Below are 26,260 nucleotides of genomic sequence, written 5' to 3'. Positions count from 1 at the left end.
CGGTGTCAGACTTGAACTTGGAGTGGGTAATTTGAGACGGCGTTCCTAGGAGTTAGAAGGAAGCCTGAAACGCTAGCAGGACACGGGGGTGGGATTAACGTCCAAAGCTCCGCACCGGTTCCCAACTGATTGGAAGGGACGAAGTGGGTGGAACCTTCTGACCCTGCCCCCCTCCCCCCCCACCCCCCGCCTCCGTCGCTGGGGACGCTCCGACCAAGGCAACCGCAATGGATCAGGAAGAGGGGTCGACCACCGTGGACAATATAGTCACTCAGTTCAACACCTATGAAGATTTCCTGGACTCGCAGATCACTACACTGGACATGTACTACCTGGAGGTAAGGGCGGCAGCCCCGCAGGGGGGGTCACCGTTTCGCGTTCCTCGGTCCCTCCCGAGCCCCCGCGTCGTGGGGTGTTCGCCCCCTGGCGGTGGACCGCGGGAACGGCAGGCCCCGCAGTTTCCCGACTGCTGTACGGCGGGGCCTGGGTCCGTACAGAATTCGGGCCCCTGGCGTCCGTGACCCGGCACGGACCCACGCACGCGCGCACGCGCGCACGCACGCGCGCGCACGCACGTACACTCGCTGCGGGGCCTGGAATGTCTGTATGGCGGCATGCGTCGCCCCCCCTCCTGGCCCGTGTCCCTTCCAAAGTCCTGCTCCTTTGAGGAACGGGGCTGGATTCCGAAGCCCGCTGAGCCCCTTCCGGGGGCTGCAATTCAGGTCTGACTCTGTTTCTCTTTCCTTTGCCAGTTTGTACTAAAGAACGGAAGACAGTATCCTTTCAGGTGTATCTAGTATATACTAGGCATTGGGTTCCATGAACTTCCACCCCAAGCTAGTTGACTCAGAAAGCCCTTTAATTACGTTACAGCTCCCTGGCATTGCAGGCATGAGCTGATTCATTTTTATCGAGTTGATTGTTCACAACTATTGTTGATAGTTAAAAAAAAAAAAAAAAAAGCCTGCAACACAGCAAAATCGGACGTAATTGGGATTGGCTACTGTCTTCCTCTCAGCAGCCATCCTCCGACCTGCTTCTTAAAGGTGTGGGGATGGGTGGGAAGCTGGTAGGGGGCGGGGGGCCGCGGAGGGATGGAGTTCTTGTCCTCTTCGAGGAGAACCAAGCTGAGCGGGGAAAATAATAGACTATGGGTCCTGAGAAGCAGGAGGTGGACGGTGGTCCCGAGACCCGGGGCGTATTCCCAGACCAGGCCGACTAAATGGGCACTGACTTGGATTTTCCTGCCCTGGAGCTATGCCACAGAGCCGCCAACTGCCCTTCTCTATTTAGGCCAGAAAGAACAAGGGCCTCTGTTTGGCGTCACACCACACCTGGGTCTGAGAAGGATTTGTATCCTGCAGCCAATCCCCAAACTCCTTATCCGCAACAACGTGATTCAAGCCGTTTAGGGGACTGAAATTTTTGGACTCCAATGATCGTTTTCAAAGTGAGATTTTACTTCATTGTGGATTCCAAGGTCTGAAAAGTGCTTATCCTCCAAAACACATTCATGTTCTAGATAGGAACATAATTTTAAGGAACTAGAATCATCTAATTTTAGTCCTATCTCTGCTAAGAACAAGTTGTGTGACCTTGGACAGATAATTTGATCTTTCTGGAATTAACTGTTAAAAAAAGCCAGGTGGTATTTCCAACATATCTTCTGATTTCAAAAACAAGCTTTTTAATATTTTATGCAGATAACATGTTTAAAATCATGAAGGTTCCGTTTTATGCCTTGCATGGAAGTCACTGCAATGAAGGGGAAATAGTAGTGGTGCCAAACAATGTTTGCATCTAAGGTTTTGAATATCTAAATAAACAAGAATGAAATATAGACAATAAATATCCCAATAGGCTATTATCATCTTTGTAGCACTTGTGGAAAATTGCCAAGCTTAAGCTTGATATCTTAAGAAGGGTTTCAATTTTTTTAAAGGCAGAGTTGTTTTTTTTTTCATGTGAATTAGAAAGTAAAAGCATTAACGTTTATTAGGAGTGAGAAATTAATACTTTGTGTTTCATCAATCAGAATTTTAAAGATCTGCAAAATGGGTAATGGTGACTATGTTTAGGCGAAAGGTAAAGAAATTTACTTTAAAATTTGGCATTGGTTAAGCCAGTTGCTGTCAGCCAGCCTCTTTCATTGGCCACCTTAGTGCTGGCATGATGGGCACAGGGAGGAAGATGGAGGCTACACATGGGCCCAATAGGGTGGGCTCCCACTTGCCAAGGCTGATGTAGCTACCGCTACCTCAGAATGTCCAACTTGGATGACAGGCATTCGACTGTCAGCAAGCAAGTCGAATGCCTCCGATATAGCACCATTTCTCAAGGGAACCAGCTAACCACTTGGTGGCAACTAAAAGCATTGGGCCCCTTCAACTTTGGAAGGGTCAGCAATTCAGTGTGATAGGAACAGACACATTTGGTAGTAATGGGTTTGCCTCTTCTGGCTAGTCATAACACTGCTCTGCTACCTAATGGAATATTTTTTTCTCTTGGTTTTATTGAGATCTCATTGACATATCGCACTGCCTAAGTTTAAGGTATAGAGCATAATGACTTAACTTACATATTTTGCAAAATGATTACCACAGTAAGTTTAGTTAACATCTGTCATCTCATGTAGATGAAAGAGAAAAAAAGAAAAAAAGAAAAAATGGTGTTTTCCTTGTGATGAGAACTTTTAGGATTTACTCTCTTGGCAACGTTCAGCTCTACCACCCAGCAGTGGTAGCCGTAGTCATCAGATTGTGCATTACATCTCCAGTCCTAATTTATACCTGGAAGTTTGTACCTTTTGACCATGGGCATCCAATCCCTTCATCTGGTAACCACATATCTGATCTCTTTGAGTTTGTTTTTTTGTGTGTGTGTTTGTTTGTTTTTAGATTCCACATATAAGTGAGATACAGTACTTGTCTTTCTTAGTCTGACTTATTTCACTTAGCATAATGTCCTCAAGGTCCATCCATGTCGTCGATGATGGCAGAATTTCCTTCTTTTTCATGGCTGAATAGTATTCAGTATGGCTGAATGGTGCACCACTTTTCTTTATCCATTGATCTGTTGATGGACTCTTACGTTGTTGTTTCCATGTCTTGGCAGTTGTAAATAATGCTTTAATGAACATGGGGGTGCAGATATCTCTTCAACATAGTGTTTCTGTTTCCCGTGGATGTATTCCCAGAAGTGGAAATGCTGGCTTGTATGGTAGTTCTATTTGTAATTTTTTGAGGAACTTCATATTGTTTTCCATAGTGGCTGCAAGCATTTCCTTTTCTCCATATCCTCACTAGCATTTGTTATCTCTTGTCTTTTTGATGGTAGCCATTCTAACATGCTGTGGTAGTATCTCATTGTGATTTTGATTTTCACCCTACTGATTAGTGATGTTGAGCACCTTGTCATGTACCTGTTGGCCATTTGAATATCTTCTTGGGACAATATGTCTATTCAGGTTCTTTGTCCATTTTAAAATTAGATTGTTTATTTTTCTGCTATTCAGTTGTATGAGTTTTTCTTTTTTTTATATTTTGGATTTTAACTCCTTATCAGATATATGATTTCCATTCCATAGGTGACCTTTTCATTTTGTTGATAATTTTGCTGTGCAGAAACTTTTTAGTTTGATGTAGTCCCACTTATTTACTTTTGATTTTGTTGCTTATGCTTTTGGCGTCAAATCCAGAAAATCATTGCCTAGACACTTCAATGAGCTTTTTTCCTGTTTTCTTCTATGAGTTCTACGGTTTCAGGTTTTACATTTAAGTCTTTAATCCATTTCAAGTTAATTTTTGCGAGTCATGTAAGATCTGGGTCTAGTTTCATTATTTTACATGTGACTATCAAATTTTCCTAGCACCGCTTATGGAAAAGACTGTCTTTTCTCTGTTGAGTATTCTTGGTTCCCTTGTCAAATGTTAGTTGACCATATGCATGGGTTTATTTCTGGGCTCTCAATTATGTTCCATTGGTCTATGTGTCTGTTTTATGCCATTACCATACTGTTTTGATTACTATAACTTCCTAATATAGCTTGAAATCAGGAATTGTGATGCCTCCCAGTTTGTTGTTCTTTTCCAAGATTACTTTGACTGTCTGGGGTCTTTTGTGGTTCCACATAAATTTTAGGATTTTTTTTCTACTTCTGTAAAAAAAAAAGTCATTAAAATCTTGATGGGAATTGCATAGCATCTATAGATGGGGTTTTACGGAATGACTATTTCATCCACAGGCACAGGGTCCCATTTACCACTGTGTCAGACTAGGGACCTAGGCTACAACAGAGGAACTGTGGGAGTAAGGACCTGAGCATGTGGTTCACTTTTCATAATATATTCAGAAACATTCAGAGCTGCCAGCAGATAGATCATTGGAATGGGTTGCTAAAAGCATAAATGAAGTGCCAATTTGGAGATGATAGTTTCAGAGAATGGGTGCCATCCACCATGATACAGCATATACTTAGCATCCAAGATCTTTGCACTGAGCTTTGTTCCCTTTTTCTGGGAACTAAGAGGTTAAAGCACCTAACCCAAAGAATTTGGACTTTCTTTCCTTACTGGGGCCTCTGCGGGTTAATTGTCCTGGTACTAAATGGGGGAACATGCCATCAGGTGACTTGGTGAGAGTCAGTTGAATTAGAAGTTATAACTCTTGCCTGGAATCTTCAGGCTCCTTGTCTAGGAATCAGGAGGCAAGAAGAGTCACCATCTCGGCAAGCATAATTGAGCTTTACTGTCAGGAAAAGTTAGGACTTATAAAATCAGTCATGAAGGAATGTGTTTGGAATTTTGGTAACTCACTTGGATGCCTCTTGGTAATCTCTTTCTCAGTTGTGGTGGTAAATGTACAAGGGCAGCAACCCAGACTTGAAAAGGGCATGGTGACCAGGGGTTCAGAGCCCTCAGGAATAAGGGTCTGGCTCACACCACTTGATATGCTACCAAGACCAGTAGAGATGTTAGTTGAGGGTGAGGGGAATCTAGACTAGGTGGCAGAGGTAGGAGATGATATTTGTGTGGTTCTGAGCCAAGCTGCAGCAATAAGGGCTGAAGTTTACCCTAGTATCTTTCTTCTTGCATACATCTGAGTAGTCTTCAAAAATATATATATTTTTAATAAATTTTATTTATTTATTCATTTATTTATGGCTGCATTGGGTCTTCGTTGCTGCACATGGGCTTTCTCTAGTTGCAGTGAGTGGGGGCTTCTCATTGCCATGGCTTCTCCTGTTGCAGAGCACGGGCTCCAGGGCACATGGGCTTCAGTATTATACTACATAAATATTTTCATTTTATGTAAATATATATATTATTCTTCATTTATATTTTCTACACAAAAGGTAATATTTATATCTTTCTGAAACAAAAAAAATCGACATTAAATCTTGGAGGCCATTTAATGTCACTCTATGTAGATCTTCCTATTCTTTATAAGTTGCTACATTGAATCCATTGTTTACTTAGGTTGGTCCTTTGGAAGTTCATTTTCCTTATTGCAATATCCCAAACAACAGGGAAATGAGCGTCTTTTGTACATCCTCTTTGTGTGCAGTTGTAAATGTATCAAAAAGTAGAATTGATGGGTCATAATAAACATGGTGAAAGTGCCCTCCAGAGTAGTCATTTACTCTCCCACCAGCGTGTATGAGACACCTTTTCTCTCAGACAGTCACCAGCACTTGATATTGTCAACCCTTTTGTTTTTTGTCAAATCATATGTGAAAAAAAACTCGTTGTTTTAATTTTAATTTTTCTGATTATTAGTGAGGTTGACCATCTTTTAAATTTTTCCTGGCCATTTGCATTTCTTTTGCGAATTGCCTATTGCACTTCCTTGATTCTCCGCCCGCCCCAGCTTGTTTTTCAAACTTTCTTTCCTCTCTTCAGGCTCTTAGTGGATGACTTCATCTCTCCAAATCAACAAAAAGAGTCAATCAGGCTGGAACCCTCTTCAGTTTTCTACCATGAAACTTATAAAACCACCTTAATTTCTGCCCATCCTCTCTTCCTTCCCACCTGTGTTAATGGTGTCTACCATGCATGGTGCCTATCTGAATATACTGAATCTGGCATTTGAACACACATTATCATTATAATGTTTTGGGAATTTTCCCAACTCTGAGTCCCACCTCCCTAAGGTAGAGGCAGAAATTCATCTTCTCAGTTTTCCTTGCTGCTAGTGTATCTTTGTGTGACTTAGGCACTGCCAATCATATACACCTACATGAGACTGCTGTATAGGAAAAGAGTGACGTGAGGAAGAAAGCACCATGTAGAATCCATTTTGTATTGAATGAGGTGGTTGAGGCTCTTGACTTTCAGTTGATGCAGTGGCAGAAGTTCGGTCGTGTAATGTCCTAGGTCAACATGGTGAGTTGCAGTATATGTTTTCAGTGGTGGCAGTGAGGGATATTTGTTGAAATAGTTTGTATGGCTTAGAGTATTGTTTCTGGCTGTGTAGGCTTCAAATTTCACTTTCCCAGGGATCTTTTGAGCTATTGTATTTTAATAATTCCTTTTTAATGCTTGGACCGGCTACAGTAAACCCTGCTGTTTGCAACTAATAGGCTTGATCGATGATGGTCACTTGCATTCTCTACCCTTTTGCTTCATGTATTTAGGGAACTACCTCTATTGATTAGCTCCTCTCACCTTTAATTCCATCAGTCCCTTCTGTGCTCAGTGAGGTATCTCCCATTCTCCCCTCCATATCTGTCTTTTCTTCCTTTTTCACAGTTATCCTTCTTGAATGAATTGTAAAGTCCTTAATCTTGATTTCCTCCATCTTCTGTTTTTCAACCCACTGCTAGCTGGCTCCCATCTTCACATTCAATAGAAATTGTTCTTGCCATGGTGACAAGTGAAGGATGTGTCACTAAATCCAATGGACACTTTCTGGTTTAATCATTCAGTCTTCCATTGGAAGGATGGATTGGATTGTTTTACAACTAGAGGCAAGAAGATTTTTTCTGAAGCTTTTTAGGTATATTAAAAAAAGAAAAAGTTGTGGCTGAAGTAGACACTGTGGACTTGTAGAGCCCTGGGTATAATCAAGCTTGCTTTCTTCCTTCCTTGCTTGCTTGCTTCCTTCCTTCCCTCCCTCCCTCTCACCCTCCCCCCTTCCTCCCTCCCTCCTTCCTTTCCTTCCTACCCGTCATCTGTCTATCCATTTTCCTGGTAAATATGAAATAGAATAAATCTATAATAGCACTAGGAGACATGAAAGGATGCTACTCTACAGGATCAGAAATTGTGCTTATTTCTGATAAGTTAGAGATTGACAAGATAGAGAAAACCATAGCCCAAAATGAATAAATAAGAACAGTGTTGGGAAGGTAAAGCAGATTTAGAGAAAAGTCAGGGGTAACAATAATACAAAGAGCAAGAGAGAACCTATAATTGATTAAAGAAGTTAATTCTGCATTAGCTAAGCCAGAGGTGTATCCTATCCCCAGCATATACCTGCAATGTTTAACCCAAGGATAAATGAGAGAACTGCTCTCTAAAAGAAGTGCCTAGCAAGGAGTCCTGGAGCAGGTAAAGGGGCTTGAGAGATAATCAAAACTAAGCGTGAAGTAGTTAGATAGTGTTAGAAGGCCAGAATAGATGTTGGAGAGGAGAAGAAAATCTGGAGAGAGTTACACTTACTACCAAGTCCTTCTTATTTTGGTAATTAGGTTGGAGAGGGTGGGATTTACCCCAGACCGCCTTCCTTCTTCATGTCCACATCCTCAAGTGGAGTCTGTACATTACTATATTCTGCTCTTTTACACATAACTTCCTCAGTTCATCTATTCAGAGGAGAAACCAGTTAGGGAATCAGATCTGTACGACTATAGAGGGAATCCATGCTAATGACTTTGCTAATTACCCAGTTCTCTATTCATAACTATGTATTCCCAGATGTTTGAGGGAACACAGGAGCATGAAAGGGAGGGCCTAAGATGAATAAGGAGAACAAGTAATGTCAGACAAAACAAAACACTCAAAACCCTGAGGCAACTTTAAATAAATTCTAATTTTCTACCTTACAGGCATTTTAATATGTATAATATGAAGTCTGTAAGCAAAATAATAGACTGGTATGAAAAGGGAGCAATCAGAGAGCAAGAAAGAATTCTTAGAAATTAAAAACTTGATGACATTTTTAAAAGAGCTAACTAATGGAAGGACAGTGTCACTTTTAAAGGACAATTTAATGATCTGGAAGTTAAAGTTGATGTAATTACCCAGAATGCAGTAAAAAAAAAAAAAAAATGAGGAAAATAAGAATTATATGAAGGAAAGTATGAACAAATAATTCCAGGAGGCTCAATATTTATCTAATAGACATTCTAGAAATAAATTATACAGAAAATGAGGGGGATAAAATAATCAATGGAATAACAACAACAACAAAAATTCTCTGTGTTGGAGATAAGTGCAAGATTGTAAGTGCCCATCTTACAATCAGTTGCTTAGTAGGATGAATGAAAAAGATCCACACCTTGGCAGTTAGTGGTAGAATTACAGAACTCTGAGAATAAAATGATAGTTCAAAAATAATTCAAATTGCATGACATCAAAATTAAAAACTTTTGTATTGAAACTTGGTGTATTGAAAGACACCATCAATAGAGTCAAAAGGCAACCCATAGAATGGGAGGAAATATTTGCAAATTATATATCTGATAGGGGTTAATATCCAGAATATGGAAAAAACTACAGTTGAACAACACAAAAGCAAATAATCCAATTAAAAATTGGGCAAAGAACTTGAAAAGATGTTTCTCCAAAGAACGTACACAAATGACCAATAAGCACATAAAAAGGTGTCAACATCATTAATCATTAGGGAAATGCAAGTCAAAACCACAATGGCATATCACTTCACACCCATTAGGATAGCTATTATCAAAAAAAACAGAAAATGACAAGTGTTGGTGAGGATGTGGAGAGACTGGAACACTGTACACTGCTGGTGGGAATGTAAAATGGTGCAGCCATTGTGGAAACAGTATGACAGCTCCTCAGAAAATTAGAAAGAAAATTACTATATGATCTAGAAATTCCATTTCTGGATACTATGTAGCCAAAAGAATTGAAAGCAGGAACTTGAACAGATATTTGTATACTCATGTTGATAGTAGCATTATTCACAATTGCCAAAGGTAGAAGCAACACAAGTGTCTACTGATGGATGAATGCATAAACAGAATGTGGTATATATCTACAATGGAATATTATTAAGCCTTTAAAATGAAGGAAATTCTGAAACATGCTACAACATGGAAGTCTTGAGGACATTATTCTAAGCAAAATAAGTAGCCACAAATAGACAAATACTGTGTAATTCCACTTATATGAGGTGCCTAGGGTAGTCAAATTCACGGAGACAGAAAGTAGAATGGTCATTGCCAGGGTCTTGGGGGAAGGGAAGATGGGGAGCTATTGTTTAACTGGCACATAGTTTCAGTTTTGTAAGATAAAAAGAGTTGTGGTGACGGATGGTAGTGATGATAACGTCACAATAACATGAATGTACTTAATACCACTGTACTGTACACTTAAAATGGTTAGTCTTATGTCATGTATGTTTTACCACAATTTAAAAAATAATTCAGAGTGTCAACAAATAACCTGTAAATGGGAATCAGCTTGATCTTAGACTTTGCATTCCTAATAGTGATTCCTAGAAGAAAATGGAGTAATATCTTTAAACTTCTTAGGAAATTTTACTTTGAGCCTAGAATTCTGTCCCTGGCTATATTCTGTCCCTGTTTGGCCCCTGAGATTCTGTTTTACCTTGAGTTCTATCCTACCCCAACGTGCTCTGTGCTGTGTGCTCCAAGAGGGTGATTTCTGTTGACTACTTCAACTGGACTCCCTTTACATTTGGCCAGTTGGGTTCAGCCAATAAGAGGCACCAGTAAGAAATTAGAAGCCAGGAGGCTGGGCAGTTTTTTTTTCAGACTCCTTCCATACTGTGCTGCAGGTTAGCAGTCGATATTTTCTTCCATCAAGCCAAAACTCAGGGTCTGATAACACTGTCCTACAGCCATCTCCCTGTGTCCTATTAGTTGCTCCCTCCCCTTACCTCATTTGCATAGGTTAATGGCTACTAATACAGTAGCTTACTGCTGTTGCTAGCTGCAGGGTATTTCATTGTCCCACTTGGATTTCTCTTAACCTGGTGAATACCTTTGTAAATTAACTCAGCCATTCAGTTTCCTTCAGTTACTCCATTTAAATACATCATCTATTTCCTGCCTGGACTCTGACTAAATAAACTAATTTTCAAATGGGAATGCAAAATGAAGACTTTTTTTGGGGAAAATCAAGGACTCATAAAACCACTGACAGATCTCTTCTGAATTCATAACTTGAGCAAATGCTTCATATATTTTTACACAGATTTTCAAATTATTACTATAAACTTGTATGTAGTTTTCTTTTATCTGTTGTTATGGCTCTTTTCTGATTTCTAAAATTGTTTGTGTATTCCTTCTTTTTCACCATAAATCTTGCCAAATGTTATCTATTTTCTTGGTCTTTTAAAAGAATAAGCTCTTGAGGGACTTCCCTGGTGGTCCAGTGGCTAAGACTTTGTACTACCAGTGCAGGGGGCCCGGGTTTGATCCCTGGTCAAGGAACTAGATCGACATGCCACAATTAAAGATCCTGCATGCCACACCTAAAGATCCCGCATGCCTCAACTAAAGATCCTATGTGCTGCAATGAAGATCCTGTGTGCCGCAACTAAGGCCCAGTGCAGCCGAATAAATAAATAAGTAAATATTAAAAAAAAAAAAAAAAAAGAGGAAGCTCTTGAAATCAACTATACTTCAATTTAAAAAAAAACAGAATAAGCTCTTGGCTTTCATTAGACAATTAAAGCTGACTGGATTTGTATATTTTAATTTCTATTTTATTCATTTTCCTGTTGTTTTTATTCTTTCCTTCTATATCATTTTGGTGTATTTTGTTATTCTTTCTCTAGTTGAATGGTTAGCTGTTTATTTTCAAGCTTTCTTTTTTCTATTAAATGCACTGATGCAGTTTTTCTGTGTACTTTATTAAGGTTTCATATACAATTTCCTTGCCAAAATTTTTAAACTCTGTATGACAAAATATATCATAAATCAAAAGATAGGCAACTACCTGAGAATAAATATTTGCAAAATGTATACTCAACAAGGACTTGCTGTATAGAATATAGCTTTATAAATCAATAATAAATAAATAAAATCCAATAGAAAAATGAGCAAATTTAACAAACCGGTAATTCTTACATGGACGCTAAAAAATAATAATTATATGAAAAGTTGTATATATATGGCATAATATAATTTATGGAAAAAAGCTTTTAAAAATCATGAAACTATGTCAAATATTTTCCCCTTTCATTATGTGGGTAGTCCTGTGTAACTAACCTGCCACCAAATGGCTGGCTAATCCCCAAACTGTGAGCTTCTCATTTTCTTTTCCCAAGACCTTCAACACACTTGGAAGCAACCAATACCATTATGTTTCTTACTGTCACTAAATTGTCCTCTGGCAGCAAACACTTGGTTACCTAAAGCTCTGTTTTCATTGCACGTTTCTAAAGGTGATAAATAACTTGGCCTCTGCATTTCACCGACTACAGTATAATCTTTTCTACTGTAAACAGGGCTTGTAATACTTTTAATAAGATCAGAGAACCAATTCTAGGTAACCCAGAACCAATTCAGAGAACCCACCCTTAAATTTCTATTCCTCTGGAACCATTGCCAATAGCTAATTGTGACTCATTCAGGGTTCTGTCAGAGAAGCAGAACACACACACATACATATATATATAGATGTAGATGTAGATATATGTGTGTCACATGTATTTACTTTTTTATAAAGATTTGCCCCTACACAATTATGAGAACTGTTTAAATGGTCAATGAAAGGCTGTTTCTTTGGTGTCTGGTGCTGGAACCTGAAGTCATTAGGACAGACAGCCAGGGATTGTGGGAGTTGTGAGATTTGTGGGAAACAAGGGCAAACAGACCTGCAAGGATGAGCTAGAATTCATAAGGACAAACTGGAACTTGGATCAGGCCCTCACCTCTTTCACACCTCCATCTTTGATGGTAGAAGAGATCTGCAGAAGAAGCTGACACCTTTAGTCACAGAGCTTAACATACTCATGCACTTGTCCCAGGAGTTGGAGGACGTAAAGGAGAAGCTTCTCTAAGAGCTAGAACAATATGGCTTCTCCTTTGCTGTCTTCCAAATCTATCGCAAATGTCTCTTGTGGCCCAATCTAACCTGTAACTATCTAAGGAAGAAAAATTATGGAAACAAAGCTCCAGCTTAGCTAAGTTGACAGAATACAAATTCACTCCATCTGCCACATGTTAATTTTTTCACAAGGAGAATGTATTCTTTTTTTTTTTTTTAATTTATTTATTTTTGGCTGTATTGGGTCTTCGTTTCTGTGCGAGGGCCTTCTCCTGTTGCGGCAAGTGGGGGCCACTCTTCATCGCAGTGCGTGGGCCTCTCACTATCGTGGCCTCTCTTGTTGCAGAGCACAGGCTCCAGATGCGCAGGCTCAGCAGTTGTGGCTCACGGGCCTAGTTGCTCCGCGGCATGTGGGATCCTCCCAGACCAGGGCTCGAACCCATGTCCCCTGCATTGGCAGGCAGATTCTCAACCACTGCGCCACTGGGGAAACACCAGAATGTATTCTTAAATCATTTTATAGGACTTGTGTAACCCTGACATCAATCTAGAGAAGGATAGCACAAAATGGAAAGCTAAAGACTAATTTTACTTATGAACTGGATGAAAAGAAGTGAAAAATGAATCTAGGACTATATTAAGAAATAATAGATCAGAGACTACTAAATACTACTCTTAAGTAGTGTGATTTATCATAGGAATGCAAGGATGAGTTCAGACAGGAAAGATTGAACTTCTCATCAGAAATAATACAAGTCATGGGACAATGGGATGACATCTCTAAAGTGCTGAAAGGTAAAAAGTCATCCTGGAACACTAATCTAGCAAAAATGTCTTTCAAAAATTAAGGTGAAATAACTGAAGACATCAAAGAGAAAATTTAAAAAAATTCCTAGAGAAAAATGAAAAAGAAAACCCAACAATCAAAAATCTAGGGGATGAAGCAAAAGCAGGTCTAAGAGGGAAGTGTCTAATGAAAGAAGCTTTTCAAGAAACAAGAAAAATCTCAAATAAACAATCTAACCTTACACCTAAAGGAACTAGAAAAAGAAGAACAAACATAACCCAAAGTGAGTAAATAGAAAGAAATCATAAAGATCAGAGCAGAAATAAATGATGTAGAGACTAGAAAAACAATAGAAAAGATCAATGAAGCTAGGAGCTGTTTCTTTGAAAAGATAAAGTTGATAAACCTTTAGCCAATCTCATCAAAGAAAAAAGAGAGAGGGCCCAAACAAATAAAATCAGAAATGAAAAAGGAGAAGTTACAACTGACACCACAAAAATACAAAGGATCATAAGAGACTACTATGAACACCTATATGCCAATAAAATGGACAACCTAGAAGAAATGGACAAATTCCTAGAAATGTACAATGTCCTAAAAATGAACCAGGAAGAAATAGAAAATATGAACAGACCAATTACCAGTAATGAAATTGAATCAGTAATAAACAAACTCCCAACAAACAAAAGCCCAGGACCAGATGGCTTCTCAGGTGAATTCTACTAAATATTTAGAGAAGAGTTAACACCTATACCTTTCAAACACTTCAAAAAATTAAGGCAGAAATAATGCTTCCAAACCCATTCTACAAAGCCAGCATCACCCAAATACCAAAACCAGACAAAATCAGACCAAAAAAGAAAATTACAGCCCAAGAGCCTCAAAAATCCTGAACAAAATATTAGCAAACTGAATTCAACAATATATTGAAAGGATCATGCAGCATGATCAAGTGAGATTTAACCCAGAGATGCAAGGATGGCTCAATATCCACAAATCAATCAAAGTGATACACCATATTAACAAATTGATGAATGAAAATCATATGATCATTTCGATAGATGCAGTAAAAGCTTTTGACAAAATTCAATATCCATTTATGATAAAAATTCTCAACAAAATGGGTATAAAGGAAACATACCTCAATATAATAAAGGCCATATATGACAAGCCCACAGCTAACATCATACTCAACAGTGGAAGGCTGAAAGCAATTCCTCTAAGATCAGGAATAAGACAAGGATGCCCACACATGCCACTTTTGTTCAACATAGAATTGTAAATCCAAGAAAAAGAAATGAATCCAAATTGGAAAGGAAGAAGTAAAATTGTCACTGTTTGCAGATGACATGATACTATACATAATAAATCCTAAAGATGTCATCAAAAAACTACTAGGACTCATCAAGGGATTTGGTAAAGTTGCAGTATACAAAATTAATATACAGAAACCTGTTGCTTTTTTATTTGCTAACAGTGAACTATCAGAAAGGGAAACTAAGAAAACAATCCTGTTTGCAATTGCATCAAAAAGAATAAAATAGGAATAAATCTAACTAAGGAGGTAGAAGACCTATACTTGGAAAAACTTAAGACACTGATGAAGAAAAGTGAAGGTGACACAAACAGATGGAAAGATATACAGTGCTCATGGATTGGAGGAATTAATATTGTTAAAATGACCATACTACCCAAGGCAGTCTACAGATTCAATGCAATCCCTATAAAAATACCAATGGGATTTTTTCATAGAACTAGAACAAATCCTAAGATTTGTATGGAAACACAGAAGACTTCAAATAGCCAAAACAATCTTGATAAAGAAACAAAGCTCTATTTCAAACTATAATACAAAGCTATGGTAATCAAAAAAACATGGTACTGGCACAAAAACAGACACATAGATCAATGGAACAGAATAGAGAGCCCAGAAATGAACCCACACTTTAATGGAACATTAATCTTTGACAAAGCAGACAAGAATATACAATGGGAAAAAGACAACCTCTTTAATAAATGCTGTTGGGAAAACTGGACAGCTGTATGCAAAAGGGTCAAACTGGACTACCTTCTCACACCATGCACCAAAATAAATTCAAAATGTTTTAAAGACATCAATGTAAGACCTGTAACCATGAAACGTCTAGAAGAAAGCATAGGCAGTGTGCTCTCTGACATTGGTCTGGGTAATATATTTTTGGATACATCTCCCCAGGCAAGGAAAACAAAAGCAAAAATAAACAAATGGGATTACATCAAGCTAAAAAGCTTTTGCACAGCAACAGAAACTGTCAACAAAACAAAAAGGCCACGTACTGAATGGGAGAAGATATTTGCAAATGATATATCTGAGAAGGGGTTAATATCCAAAATATACAAAGAACTCGTACAGCTCAACATCAAAAAACCCCCAAGCAACCTGATTAAAGAAATGGCAGAGAATCTGAATAGACATTTTTCCACAGAAGATATACAGATGGCCAAGAGGCATATGAAAAGATGCTCAATATCACTAGTCATCGGGAAAATGCAAATCAAAACCACAATGAGATATCACCTCACAACTTTCAGAATGGCTATTATCAAAAAGACAACAAATAACAAGTATTGGCGAGGGTGTGGAGAAAAGGGAACCTTTATGTACTGTTGGTGGGAATGTAAATTGCTGCAGCCACTGTGGAAAGGAGTATGGAGATTCCTCAAAAAATTAAAACCAGAACTACCATACAATCTAGCAGTTCTACTCTTGGGTATTTATCCAAAGAAAATGAAAAACACTAATTTGAAAAGACATGCACCCCTATTTTCATCATAGCATTATTTACAGTAGGCAAGATATAGAAGGAACCTAAGCACCCATCCACGGATGATTGGAGAAAGAAGATGTGGTTGCAATAGCATATTACTCAGCCATAAAAAAGAATGAAATCATACCATTTCTGACAACATGGATGGACCTAAAGGGCATTATGCTTAGTAAAATAAGTCAGACAGAGAAAGACAGATACTGTATGATCTCACTTATATGTAGAATCAAAAAAATAAAAACAAATGAACAAATATAACAAAGCAGAAATAGAGTCAGAGATACAGAGAACAAGCAGGTGGTTGCCAAAGGGGAGGGAATTGGAGAGAGAAGAGAAATAGGTGAGGGAGATTAAGAGGTACAAACTTCCAGTTGCACAGAAGTAAATGAGTCACAGGTATGAAATGTACAGTGTGGGGAATATAGTCAATAACTATGTAATATCTTTGTATGGTGACATATTTGTTAACTAGATATCGTGGTGATCATCTTGCAATGTATAGAAATATCGAATCACTATGTTGTGTGATAGGACCTAACTTAGTGTTGTAGGTCAATTATACTGCAAAAACAAACAAACAAACATACTCATAGAAAAACAGATCAGATTTGTGGTTACCAGAGGTTAGGGTGTGGAGGGAGGGGGAATTGAATGAAGGCAGTGAAAAGGTATTGAACTGCCAATTATAAGAGAAATAAGTACTAGGGATCTAATGTACAGCATGATAAATATAATTAACACTGCTTTATGTTATATATGAAAGTAAATCCTAAGAGTTCTCATCCCAAGGGAAAAATATATATATTTTTCTATTTCTTTAATTTTGTATCTATATGAGATGATAGATGTTCACTAAACTTACTAAGGTAATCATTTCGTGATGTCTATAAGTCAATTATATCTCAATAAAACTGGAAGAAAAAAATTAAAGTGAAATCAATATTTTTTTCAGTAAAACAAAAGCCACGATACTTTTGTTGTTAGCAGACCCTTACTATAAGAATTGTTAAAGATTTTTAGGTAGAAGGAAAATCATATATTAGTAGGAAACTTAGGTCTACACAAAGGAATGAAAATCACCAGAAATGCTAAATATGTGAATAAATGAAAGTATTTTATTTCTCAGTTTCTTTAAAGATAATTCTTTAAAGATTATTGACCATTTACAGTAGAGAGATGGCTTGTAATTCCACCAGTTAAAACATGGTAATGGTTAAGTGGGGCAACAACTTCAACTTTGTACTTGATCTTGTCATTTTTTGCAATATACATGAGTGTCAGTGAGTGCAGAGCTATCCAAATGATTCTGTGCGGCTCAGGTAAGGCACACAGGAATGCATAATTCATTCCATATACAAAGTTAGTACAGCAACTTTTTAACGGTCTTTATTATGTAAAATACTCTGTTGACCACAAGCAACTTATATTCCACTAGAAGAAACCCACAGTCTCAGCAGAGCTCACTGCGAGTTCTTCCCATAAGCTCACTTTAAGTAACGTATTTAAGAAGATTTACACTCAAATCATTCCACTTTTGTAAATCAAACCCGAAATCTGCATCGCTTTTTCATTTAAATATTAACTCCACTAGGTGGAGGCATTTGCTCAGTTTTGTTGTTTGCACTAAAGCAACCTGGGATAGCAAGTATAGTGAGCAGGGGAACAAGTCAGAAAGAAGGCAAAGCGCCCTTGTGCAAAGCCTGGTGCTTTGCCTTAACTTGGCAAATGTATCCATGTTGCTACACAGAGTTCAGCATTTGCTTTTAGTGTTTAGCAAAGAAAAGTAGCAAAGTTTTCTAGGTTGATGGTGTCTAAATTTTTTTGTTAGAATAGTTGGAACTTTAAAATAGCCACCATGGGTTGTATAGATTATTAACCACAAATCTTAAGTTTTCTTATTTAATTCTGTTAGACAGTTCTTGCATTCAGCAGTGATGTAGTAAGTAAGGGTCTGTAACAATAAAATATATGCTGTTTTCTCTATATTTCAGACATTTCATGTTTAATGTAAGGATAATGTAATATGTTAATATACATATTTTTATGTAATACATAAGCCTTTATATTAGTAACTTCAAGTAAAACGTCACCTATTCAAGTTTCGGGGAAATGCTGTTCTTTTTTGACTATGCTATGCAAGTGACAAAAATGTGTGTGACAGTTCTTAAAGTAACTGAAATATAAAAGGTCTAAAGGACTGTGGGGAAATTTTAATTTTTTCAGTTTGAAGCTTCTTGTCATCTTCTTGGATTTCTACTTCTCTGCTTTTATTGGTACCAACATTATATGGAAACAATATCTTTCTACTCAAATAGGAAATTCATCTATCCTTTGTTTTGTATTTGAAGTTATAATGCTCTGTGTCGTCAGTTAATTGACTTCAAGGAAGTAAGTCTCTGAAATGTTGAACTTGCTGAAAGCAACCCAATTTTCTTTTTGTGCAGTTGGTTTTTAAAAAGTCTTTCTTGTATAAATACTATTGTCTATAGTTTTATTGTTTGAAAGATACTTTATTATCTACAGCTGTTCTCATAAATTGATTAAAAACATTACAGACCTTTGTCCTGCAATCCCTTAGAGAAAATTTAGTGCTTGATGTTATTATTTTTTTATCTTACATCTCTGGGAAAGGGATGACAAATCAGATGTTTATCAAATTATTGTTAGAAAGAATTCTAACTTTTCATATCTAATAGCTCTTGTCTCATATTTAAATATTCCATTTGATTTTTCATTTAAAACAATTATTCAGTGTACATTAGATAAAATAAGATGTCTCATTAATCCACAAATGTAACAATTGATTTTCTTTTTAGGATGAAGGCCTGGCCCGCCAGTTGGTGGAGCTAGGCTACCGCGGGACTGGAGAGGTGGTGAAAAGGGAAGATTTCGAAGCAAGGAAGGCAGCGATAGAGATTGCAAGGTTGGCTGAAAGAACTCAGAAAAAGTAAGTGTCCTTGTTCCAAATGGATTTTATATTATATTGTAGAGTGTCTGGAAAAATCCAATTTTGTTGGCATTGTTGTAATTTAGAAACATTGGTTGGAGCAGGTAGAACTTGGAATATTCTAAGCATCTGTTCTGCAGATCAGGAACTGGAGGAACTGTAATATGGTTGCGATAAAGCCACATGCAACTGTGAGCTACAAATTTAAAAATATAAATACCAAAATATGGCCATCATACCAATAAAGTCCTGTTTACACATAGCTCAATATTATTGGCTTTACACATTTATATACTAAAAGTATGAGTGACTTTTGTCTTAGAGCTCTTTGTACTTTTGAGGCCTGTAAATCTTTGGCTTCATTTATGTTCTCACATTTTTGTGAACATTGATTCATTGACCTCTATTAACGATCACTGGCTTTTGTTAATATGACTCATATGTGGTTATATAAAATATGAATCTAATAAAGTATGTTAGGAAAGAGATGTACACCTAAAGTGAACCGTATCAAACTAAGACAAACTGAAAAAGACTTGACAAAGTAATTATCTATTTACTTTTTAAAAATGAATGCTAAAGTTGTAAATGTTGGTGAGAAAAATTACTTAGACATTGGTATATTGTTCTTAGATAACATTTTAAAAAATACCCAGTAATTATGAGTAGAAGTCTCCCATGTATTTATTATAAAAATAACATTTGGTAGTGGAATGTGAATTGGTTCTGGGAATGTGCAATTTTAATTGATTGTTCTAGTGGTTCTTGTATTTCAGAACCCTAGAATACTGTCATTTAATACAGTAACATTCAGTAATATACTAGTTTTCTATTGCTGTCATAACACATTACCACAAACGTAGTCGCTGAACACAACACAAACGTATTTATTCATAGTTCTGTAGGTCAGAAATCAGAGTACAGTGGCTCAGCTGGATTCTCTGCTACATATATCACAAAGTTAAAATCCTGTTGTTGGCTGGACTGAGTTCTTTTCTGGACGCTCTGTGGATGAGTCTGCTTCCACCCTCATTCAGGCCAGATTCAGTTCCTTGTGATTATAGGACTGAGGTCTCATTTCCCTGTCACCCGTCAACCTGGGGACTCCTCTTTGCTCCTGTAGGCTGCCCACATTCCGTCTCATGTTTTCCATGTGGCCGCCCGCCATCAAGAATGGGTCAAGATCCTGCCAACCTTTAAATCTCTCTGACTTCTCCTTATGCAAGTCTTCCCTGACTCCAGCCACAGAAAGATCTCTCCTTCTGAGGGCTCATGTGATCACACTGGGTCCATCTAGATAATCTAGGATAATCTCCCTATTTTAAGGTCTATAACCTTCATTACATCTGCAAAGTCACTTCTGTCATGTACTGTAACATACTGATAGGATTAGGCATGGGGATCTTTGAAGGGGCCATTCTTCTTACCAAAGGTAAATTTATATAAAACTTCACTAGTTTATGCAACACAAGTATACTTGGCTTCTATTTGTAGAAAATTGAAATGATGCAAAATATATGTGTACATGTGATGTGTCATATAAAACATCAGGGGAGTCTTCTCTTTCTGTTTTTAATCAATAAATGTTTATCAGTCAGGAGCAGAAGTATAGAGATTTTTGTGAGATTTTATAAGGAATTAATGTATATTCATATTTTATTAGAGTTGTATCCTGTTTTATATCAAGAGGAGTTGGTCATGTTGGTCATATAAATTCTATCCATGTACATGTCCATTTTGTGTTTGGCTCAAAATGAGTATTTATTCTATCGATAGTCTCTTTAACTGGCCAGAGCTGGAAGTCATCAGACTACTTAAGTGCCAGTCTTGGGATACTAATCCCCACCCAGAGCTGCTAGAATCGGAAAGCCTTTTCATCTGCGCATCTTCTCATCTGCCTTTGTAGTGGGATGGGCCCCATATGTTTCCTCTTTCCTTCCCTGCCAGGTCCATTGTAGTGTTATTGGCAGCAGGGCCAGCAGAGTGTGGACACCAAATATGTCCTGTGCTTATATTTGCTTGAGGATCACTTTGAAAATATGCATGAACATGTGACTGCCCGCCAACTGGTACCAACTTGGAAACACGTGATTCTACTATCATATTATCTTACGTTAACTTCTCTAATGTGTGGGTGAGCAGCCCCAAGTAGATCACAATCCTCTTCACTAGCAATCATAGAGCACCCGTTTCAAGAAGTGCTGGCACCTAAGAGTATGTCACTTACTTAGAATAGTTTCATAGATAAAAAAAGTCTGGTTAAAGATATTGGGAGGGGGTATTTTGATAAGTATTTTGCCAGAAGAAGGCATAAAGTGAAAAAAATTATTTTGACCCTTTATTTAGTCATTAACTTCACAAATACTCATAGACAACCATACTCCATTAGGCACTATGCTAGGTGCTGGGAGTACGATAGAATATAAGACTTAGTCCCTGACCTCAAGAAATTTGAGGGTTAGATAGATGAAAGACAATTACATTGCTGGTGGGAGTATACAATGGAAAATAGTTTGGCAATTCTTCAAATAGTTAAACATAGAGTTACCATATGACCCAATAATTCCACTCTTAGATGTATATCCAAGGGAATTGAAAACAGAGGTCCACTTAAAAACCAGTGTTCCTAGCAACGTTATTCATAGTAGCCATAAAGGGGCAACAACCCAAATATCCATCAACTGATGAATGGATAAAAAAATGTGGTACATAGATAAAATGGAATATTATTTAGTCATAAAAAGGAGTGAAGTACTCTTACCTGCTACAACATGGATAAACCTTGAAAACATTAGGCTTAGCAAAAGAAGGCAGACAAAAAGATTGTAAATTGTATAGTCCCATTTATATAAAATGTTCGGAATAGGTAAATCCATATGGACAGAAAGTAGATTTGTGGTGGCCAAGGGCTGGAAGGAAGAGTGAAAGAAGAATGATTGCTAATGGGTATAGAGTTTCTTTCTGGGGTGAAAGAATGTTCTGGAATTAAATATTGGTGATGACTGCACAACTTTGTGACTATACTAAGAGCCATTGAATTGTATACCTTAAAAGTTTGAATTTTATGGTATGTGAATTATATCTCAATTAAAAAAGGCAGTTACAATGGAAGATAACATACGCTATCATAGGTGTTGTGGCAACACCCTAAAGTAGTACTAAGTCAAGATTTGAAGGGTGTGGAGAACAGGGAAGGCTCTTCTTAAGGCATGACTGCTAAATTTACCTTCAAAGGATAAGTAGGAGCCAAGCAGGCAAACAAGGGTATGAAGATGGACACTTTTACTTTGCCTCAATTCTATGATAAATTTTTCTTCTTCACAAATCATTCTCTCTACCTCTTTGTTTTAACTTGTGCCTATTCCCTTGCTAAGACTTTTTTCCCCCCTAAAGTTGTGCCAGCTAGAGGCCACTCATTTCCACATGTACTGGATTGGTGGTGGTGGCAGTGGTGGTGGTAGGTGGGCTCTGCATTCTCCTGGCTTCTTGAAGCTTTGCTTCAAAGCCATCTCTGCTTCACTATCACATAAACAGCATCTCTCATCTCTCTTCCCCTGAGATTCATGCCAGCTGGGTTTAGTAGCCACAAGGCAGAGACTATAAAGTTTGGAAGGAAGGGATAGGATAAGTTTAGCTGGTGGTTACTCAGGTAGCTCCCATCATAAGATTTGGAGAATTTCTATTTGCAGTGAGAAGTTCAGTTGATTTCTATGGGTGATGGAGAGATAGACTTTGACTGTTTGCACAGAAGTTGAATATTGGGTTCTTGGGATCTAGTTAGTAGCTATAACTGAGTCATATCTCAGGTGGAACACTTCCCTGGATGAGCTTGTAAGACCATTGGCCTCTTCACTCTGGGTCAGCTTATCTTTTCAGGAGATGAATTAGCTCTTCTTAAAACTGCTTCTGAGATAATGACCTTATTTTACTGAAGCACAGAATCTGAAACATAGATGGAATAAATGGCAGCCCTGGTGGAACTGATAATTATACTGCTTGGCTGTTGCTATCTTCTCAAGAGACTTTGTGATGAGCCTTTGGGAATTCTTGTAAAGTGAGCTTGACAGGAGTCTCAGATGCTGAATATATAGGGATCCCTGTGATCTTTTTTGCTGAAATGAAGAGGATATCTGTGGTGATTAAGGAGAAGGCTCTTGTGTCCTTTTATCCTCTGGTACATCTGGGACTAAATTTAAAAAGTTGGACAAGTCCCCAACCTTTTTTATTCTAGCCAATCTAGTCAGTTTATCAACTGTCAACTATTTCTGGTATGATTGGAGTATTCTTCTTCAATTTGTTTTTAAAAATAGGAGTTGGAAGTATCTATTAATTGATAACATGCTCTTTTAATTTTATGAAGATGAAGCTGGATAAAAGGCCAAAATTTGTTTCATGTAAAATGACTTTACTCCATTCACTTTATGATCAAAAGTGAATACCATATGCTAGTGAATTAAATGAATTTCTGTAAGTTTAAAATGTTCTGCTAGATAAAATCTGACTTCTGTGAAATGGTTTCAACTTTTTGCTTTGTTTCAAATATTTTATGTTTTAAAAGTTATTCTCATATATTTTATAGCTCTTAAACAAAAAAATATGGAGTTGTGGCTTGTCGCAGACTAGCTGCTCCAGGAGGCAGACAGTGAGGGTTAAGAGTGCAGAAGGTTTGATGGGGACGTAACACCTGTGAAAGGAAAAGTGAGGAAACAGGACTAAGCAGGGTCAGAATCTTGATGCCGAAGTTACAGAGACTCTCCCAGCACAGTGGAAAGCTCCAGGGTAAAGGTTGTCCATTAAAGAAGTCCCACATTGGGTGAAATGTTCAGGCCCTGGTACCTCTTCTGTGCCCAGTCATTGCCTGAGGGCTGCCCCCAAAAGTGTGATCTCAGCTTGAAACTGAGGCAGACCCTGGAAAGGTTCACAGCTGGAGGCTGTCAGCTCAGCAACTCCTCACAGCCAGGCAGAGAGGCCTTTCTCCAAGGGATATCTGAGTGATGTGTCCACATGCCTGCCACAGTTCGCCCCTTGTGACATAGAGATCCATTTTGTGCATGCAGGGAGCAGTTCTTCCAGAGCACCGAGGGCCTTTCTCCTGGGCAGGATACTCAGAAGAGGAAAGTTAGTCCCCATCACTGCTGTTGGTTTGGGGGCCAGAGGTGGTTCTCATCATCTCCTTCTTCCATTATCCATCCTAAATCCTCTGCCTTCAGCTGTCACCTCTCTGAGTCTCAATCATAAGATGGTGGAGGCCCTGGTAATCCTACTGTCCTTAGGCTGGGGTTGTTGCATTTCTCATTCTCATTTAAAATTCTATAAGGGCGTACCAAGAGGTAGCTGGGTGGGCCACTCGAGTTTGTCACTTGTTACTCTCTACCCCCATTCTGTAACGACAGTCCTATCTCTCTTGCTGATCAGCAGCAATTACTCGTCACAAGATAGTGTCTCTCTGTCTTGCCTGCTGTTCCCTGGGCACAAGACGCCCAAAGTGCTCACGTGGCAGCCATAGTTTGTAGTTCAGTGAGACACTTGCCGTTTTCCCTGGTAAGAGTGTTCTAAAAGATGGCGCCCTATCCTTGAACAGTGTTGCCTCTAAGCTGGTGATTCAGCTGTGCCTTAAGTGGACCATTCCAACACTTTCAGGCTGACAGCTTCTGATGGGGCACTGTGTGAGATGGCCAGAAGATCCCATGGTCATGAGCGCTCTCCCACACCTTTTTTGTTGTACAGCGGGTTCCCTGGTTGGGAACCAATGTTGTGTTGGATTCCATGCCTGTGGATCAGGCATTTTGTAAGCATCCAGATAGTGGGGCCAACTAAGACCAAGGAGGCAGAAAAGGCACACTCATATCTGGAATAGGTAAGTATTCCTGTGGGAATGAACTGTTGTCCCTTCTTGGTTTATAAAAAGGACCCAGTGTAGTCAAATTGAGTCCATTGTTCTCCTTGAGGAATAATGACCTACCAGGGGCTCAACATTGGTCCCTGTTGCTGGCAAATTGGACATGGAGAAGTAGAAGTAGCTAGATTGGCCTCGGTAAGTGGGAGTCTATGCTGTTGGGTCCTTGGATAGCCTTCCTCTGCTCTACTTTGTTCATGTGTCCGTCATGCCAGTATTGAGAAGACTGCTGACAAGGCTGGCTGACATCAACTGGCTGAGGCTTTTTGTCTGTTTGGGTTGTTTAGTGCATCATTTTTGGTGGGTGTTATAAAAATCTTCACACTTGTACTCATTCCCCTATGTCCATCCACGTTACTCAGACATTCCTAGTCTCCACCTTTTTTCTTCACAGTTTCCTGCCCAGCCAACCAGACCATTCACCATTGCTTATGAGTCTCTTCTAATCTTTGGGACATTTCTTTTTCTTTATCCTTCTACACAAAGTGGATGATCAGATGTGTCACCTGAAGTTCTGCCCATTTGGGAAAGTTTTTCTTCCCTACTGTAATTTAAGGCCATCCTTGAATTTTATGGGTTGAAGTGTGTTCTCCAGCAAAGGTATGTTGAAATCCTAATCGCCAGTACCCTAGCATGTGACCTGATTTGGGAATAAGATCATTGCAGATATTCAGATCAATGATCCCTGGGTGGATCCATGGACACAGTGGACCTATTATAAACCAACCCTTGGCCAGGATTCCATGTGTTATCTTACCCTCCTATGCCTGCACTCTAATAGTGGGACCATGATGATGCTTTGGATCTCCAGGTACCAATCTCAGCTATGATCCTGCACCCAATACTCTATCAGCTATCTGGCTATTCTCCTTTCCTTAGTGTCTACTCATTTAAGTAAATGGTTAAAGATCCCTTGGGGGAAGAACAGAGGGAATCATTGCAATGGATAATTGATATAGTGTTACAGGTCTATTCCTTTAGGACAGGGTAACTTCTTTAGTCAGCAGGTTCCTAGTCTGAGAACTGGATCAGGTAGACACACTGGGCAAGACATCCTGACTTTCTATTGTGATGGCTGCCTTCAACCTCAGATAATTAACTTTGATTTCTTGTTGTGATACAGATTGAGTAGTTCCTTTGTTGACCACCTATCTATTTTGCCTCAAGGGATGTCGTGTTCAGTAAACCAACTTCATGACTTTCAAAGTTAGGGTCCTTGACTCTGAGCTTGTTGGTCTTTATAATAATTACAAGTCATTGGATTCTTGAGGTTTAACTCCACCCCTGAGTTTGCAATATATGGTATTGGTAAATGCTCACTCTCAACTAGTTGGATATTGTAACATCACTGAGATTACACACTGAATTTTTCCTCCTTTCCTCCCTCCTTCCCTCTGCCTCTCTTTCACCCTTTTTTTCCTTCTCTTTCTCTCTCCCTCCCTCCCTCTCTCTCCAACAAGCAAGTAATTACAGATGGTGTTGATCTTTTCAAGGAACATCATATTATCTGTATCTATCTGTATCTATCTATCTATCTATCTATCTATCTATCTACAGGTGTATCCATATTATTCTTTAGTTGAGTACTTATATGAACATGCTCATAAGTGCAATTAA

The 26,260-nt window shown here is 38.5% G+C and overlaps 1 protein-coding gene across 2 annotated transcripts in view; it reads left to right on the top strand.

The window, feature by feature from the left end:
- Positions 1-207: 207 nt before the first annotated feature.
- CFAP299 (cilia and flagella associated protein 299) overlaps positions 208-26,260 on the top strand; it is a 593,714-nt gene continuing 567,661 nt past the window's right edge. Inside the window, exons 1-2 of one of the 2 annotated variants that reach the window (XM_059924005.1) lie at positions 208-338; positions 18,617-18,747. In XM_059924005.1, the coding sequence (XP_059779988.1) occupies positions 228-338; positions 18,617-18,747 (242 nt within the window). In that variant the 5' untranslated portion in view covers positions 208-227. Of the gene's footprint in view, positions 339-601; positions 723-18,616; positions 18,748-26,260 lie in introns of those variants that run through there. The other variant, XM_059924006.1, reaches the window with a different exon arrangement.

This window comes from Balaenoptera ricei, chromosome 5 (genome assembly GCF_028023285.1).
Source record: "Balaenoptera ricei isolate mBalRic1 chromosome 5, mBalRic1.hap2, whole genome shotgun sequence".
NCBI lineage: Eukaryota > Metazoa > Chordata > Mammalia > Artiodactyla > Balaenopteridae > Balaenoptera > Balaenoptera ricei.
Note: the sequence above shows the minus strand (reverse complement) of the source record. Positions and strands in the feature narration are given on the sequence as shown.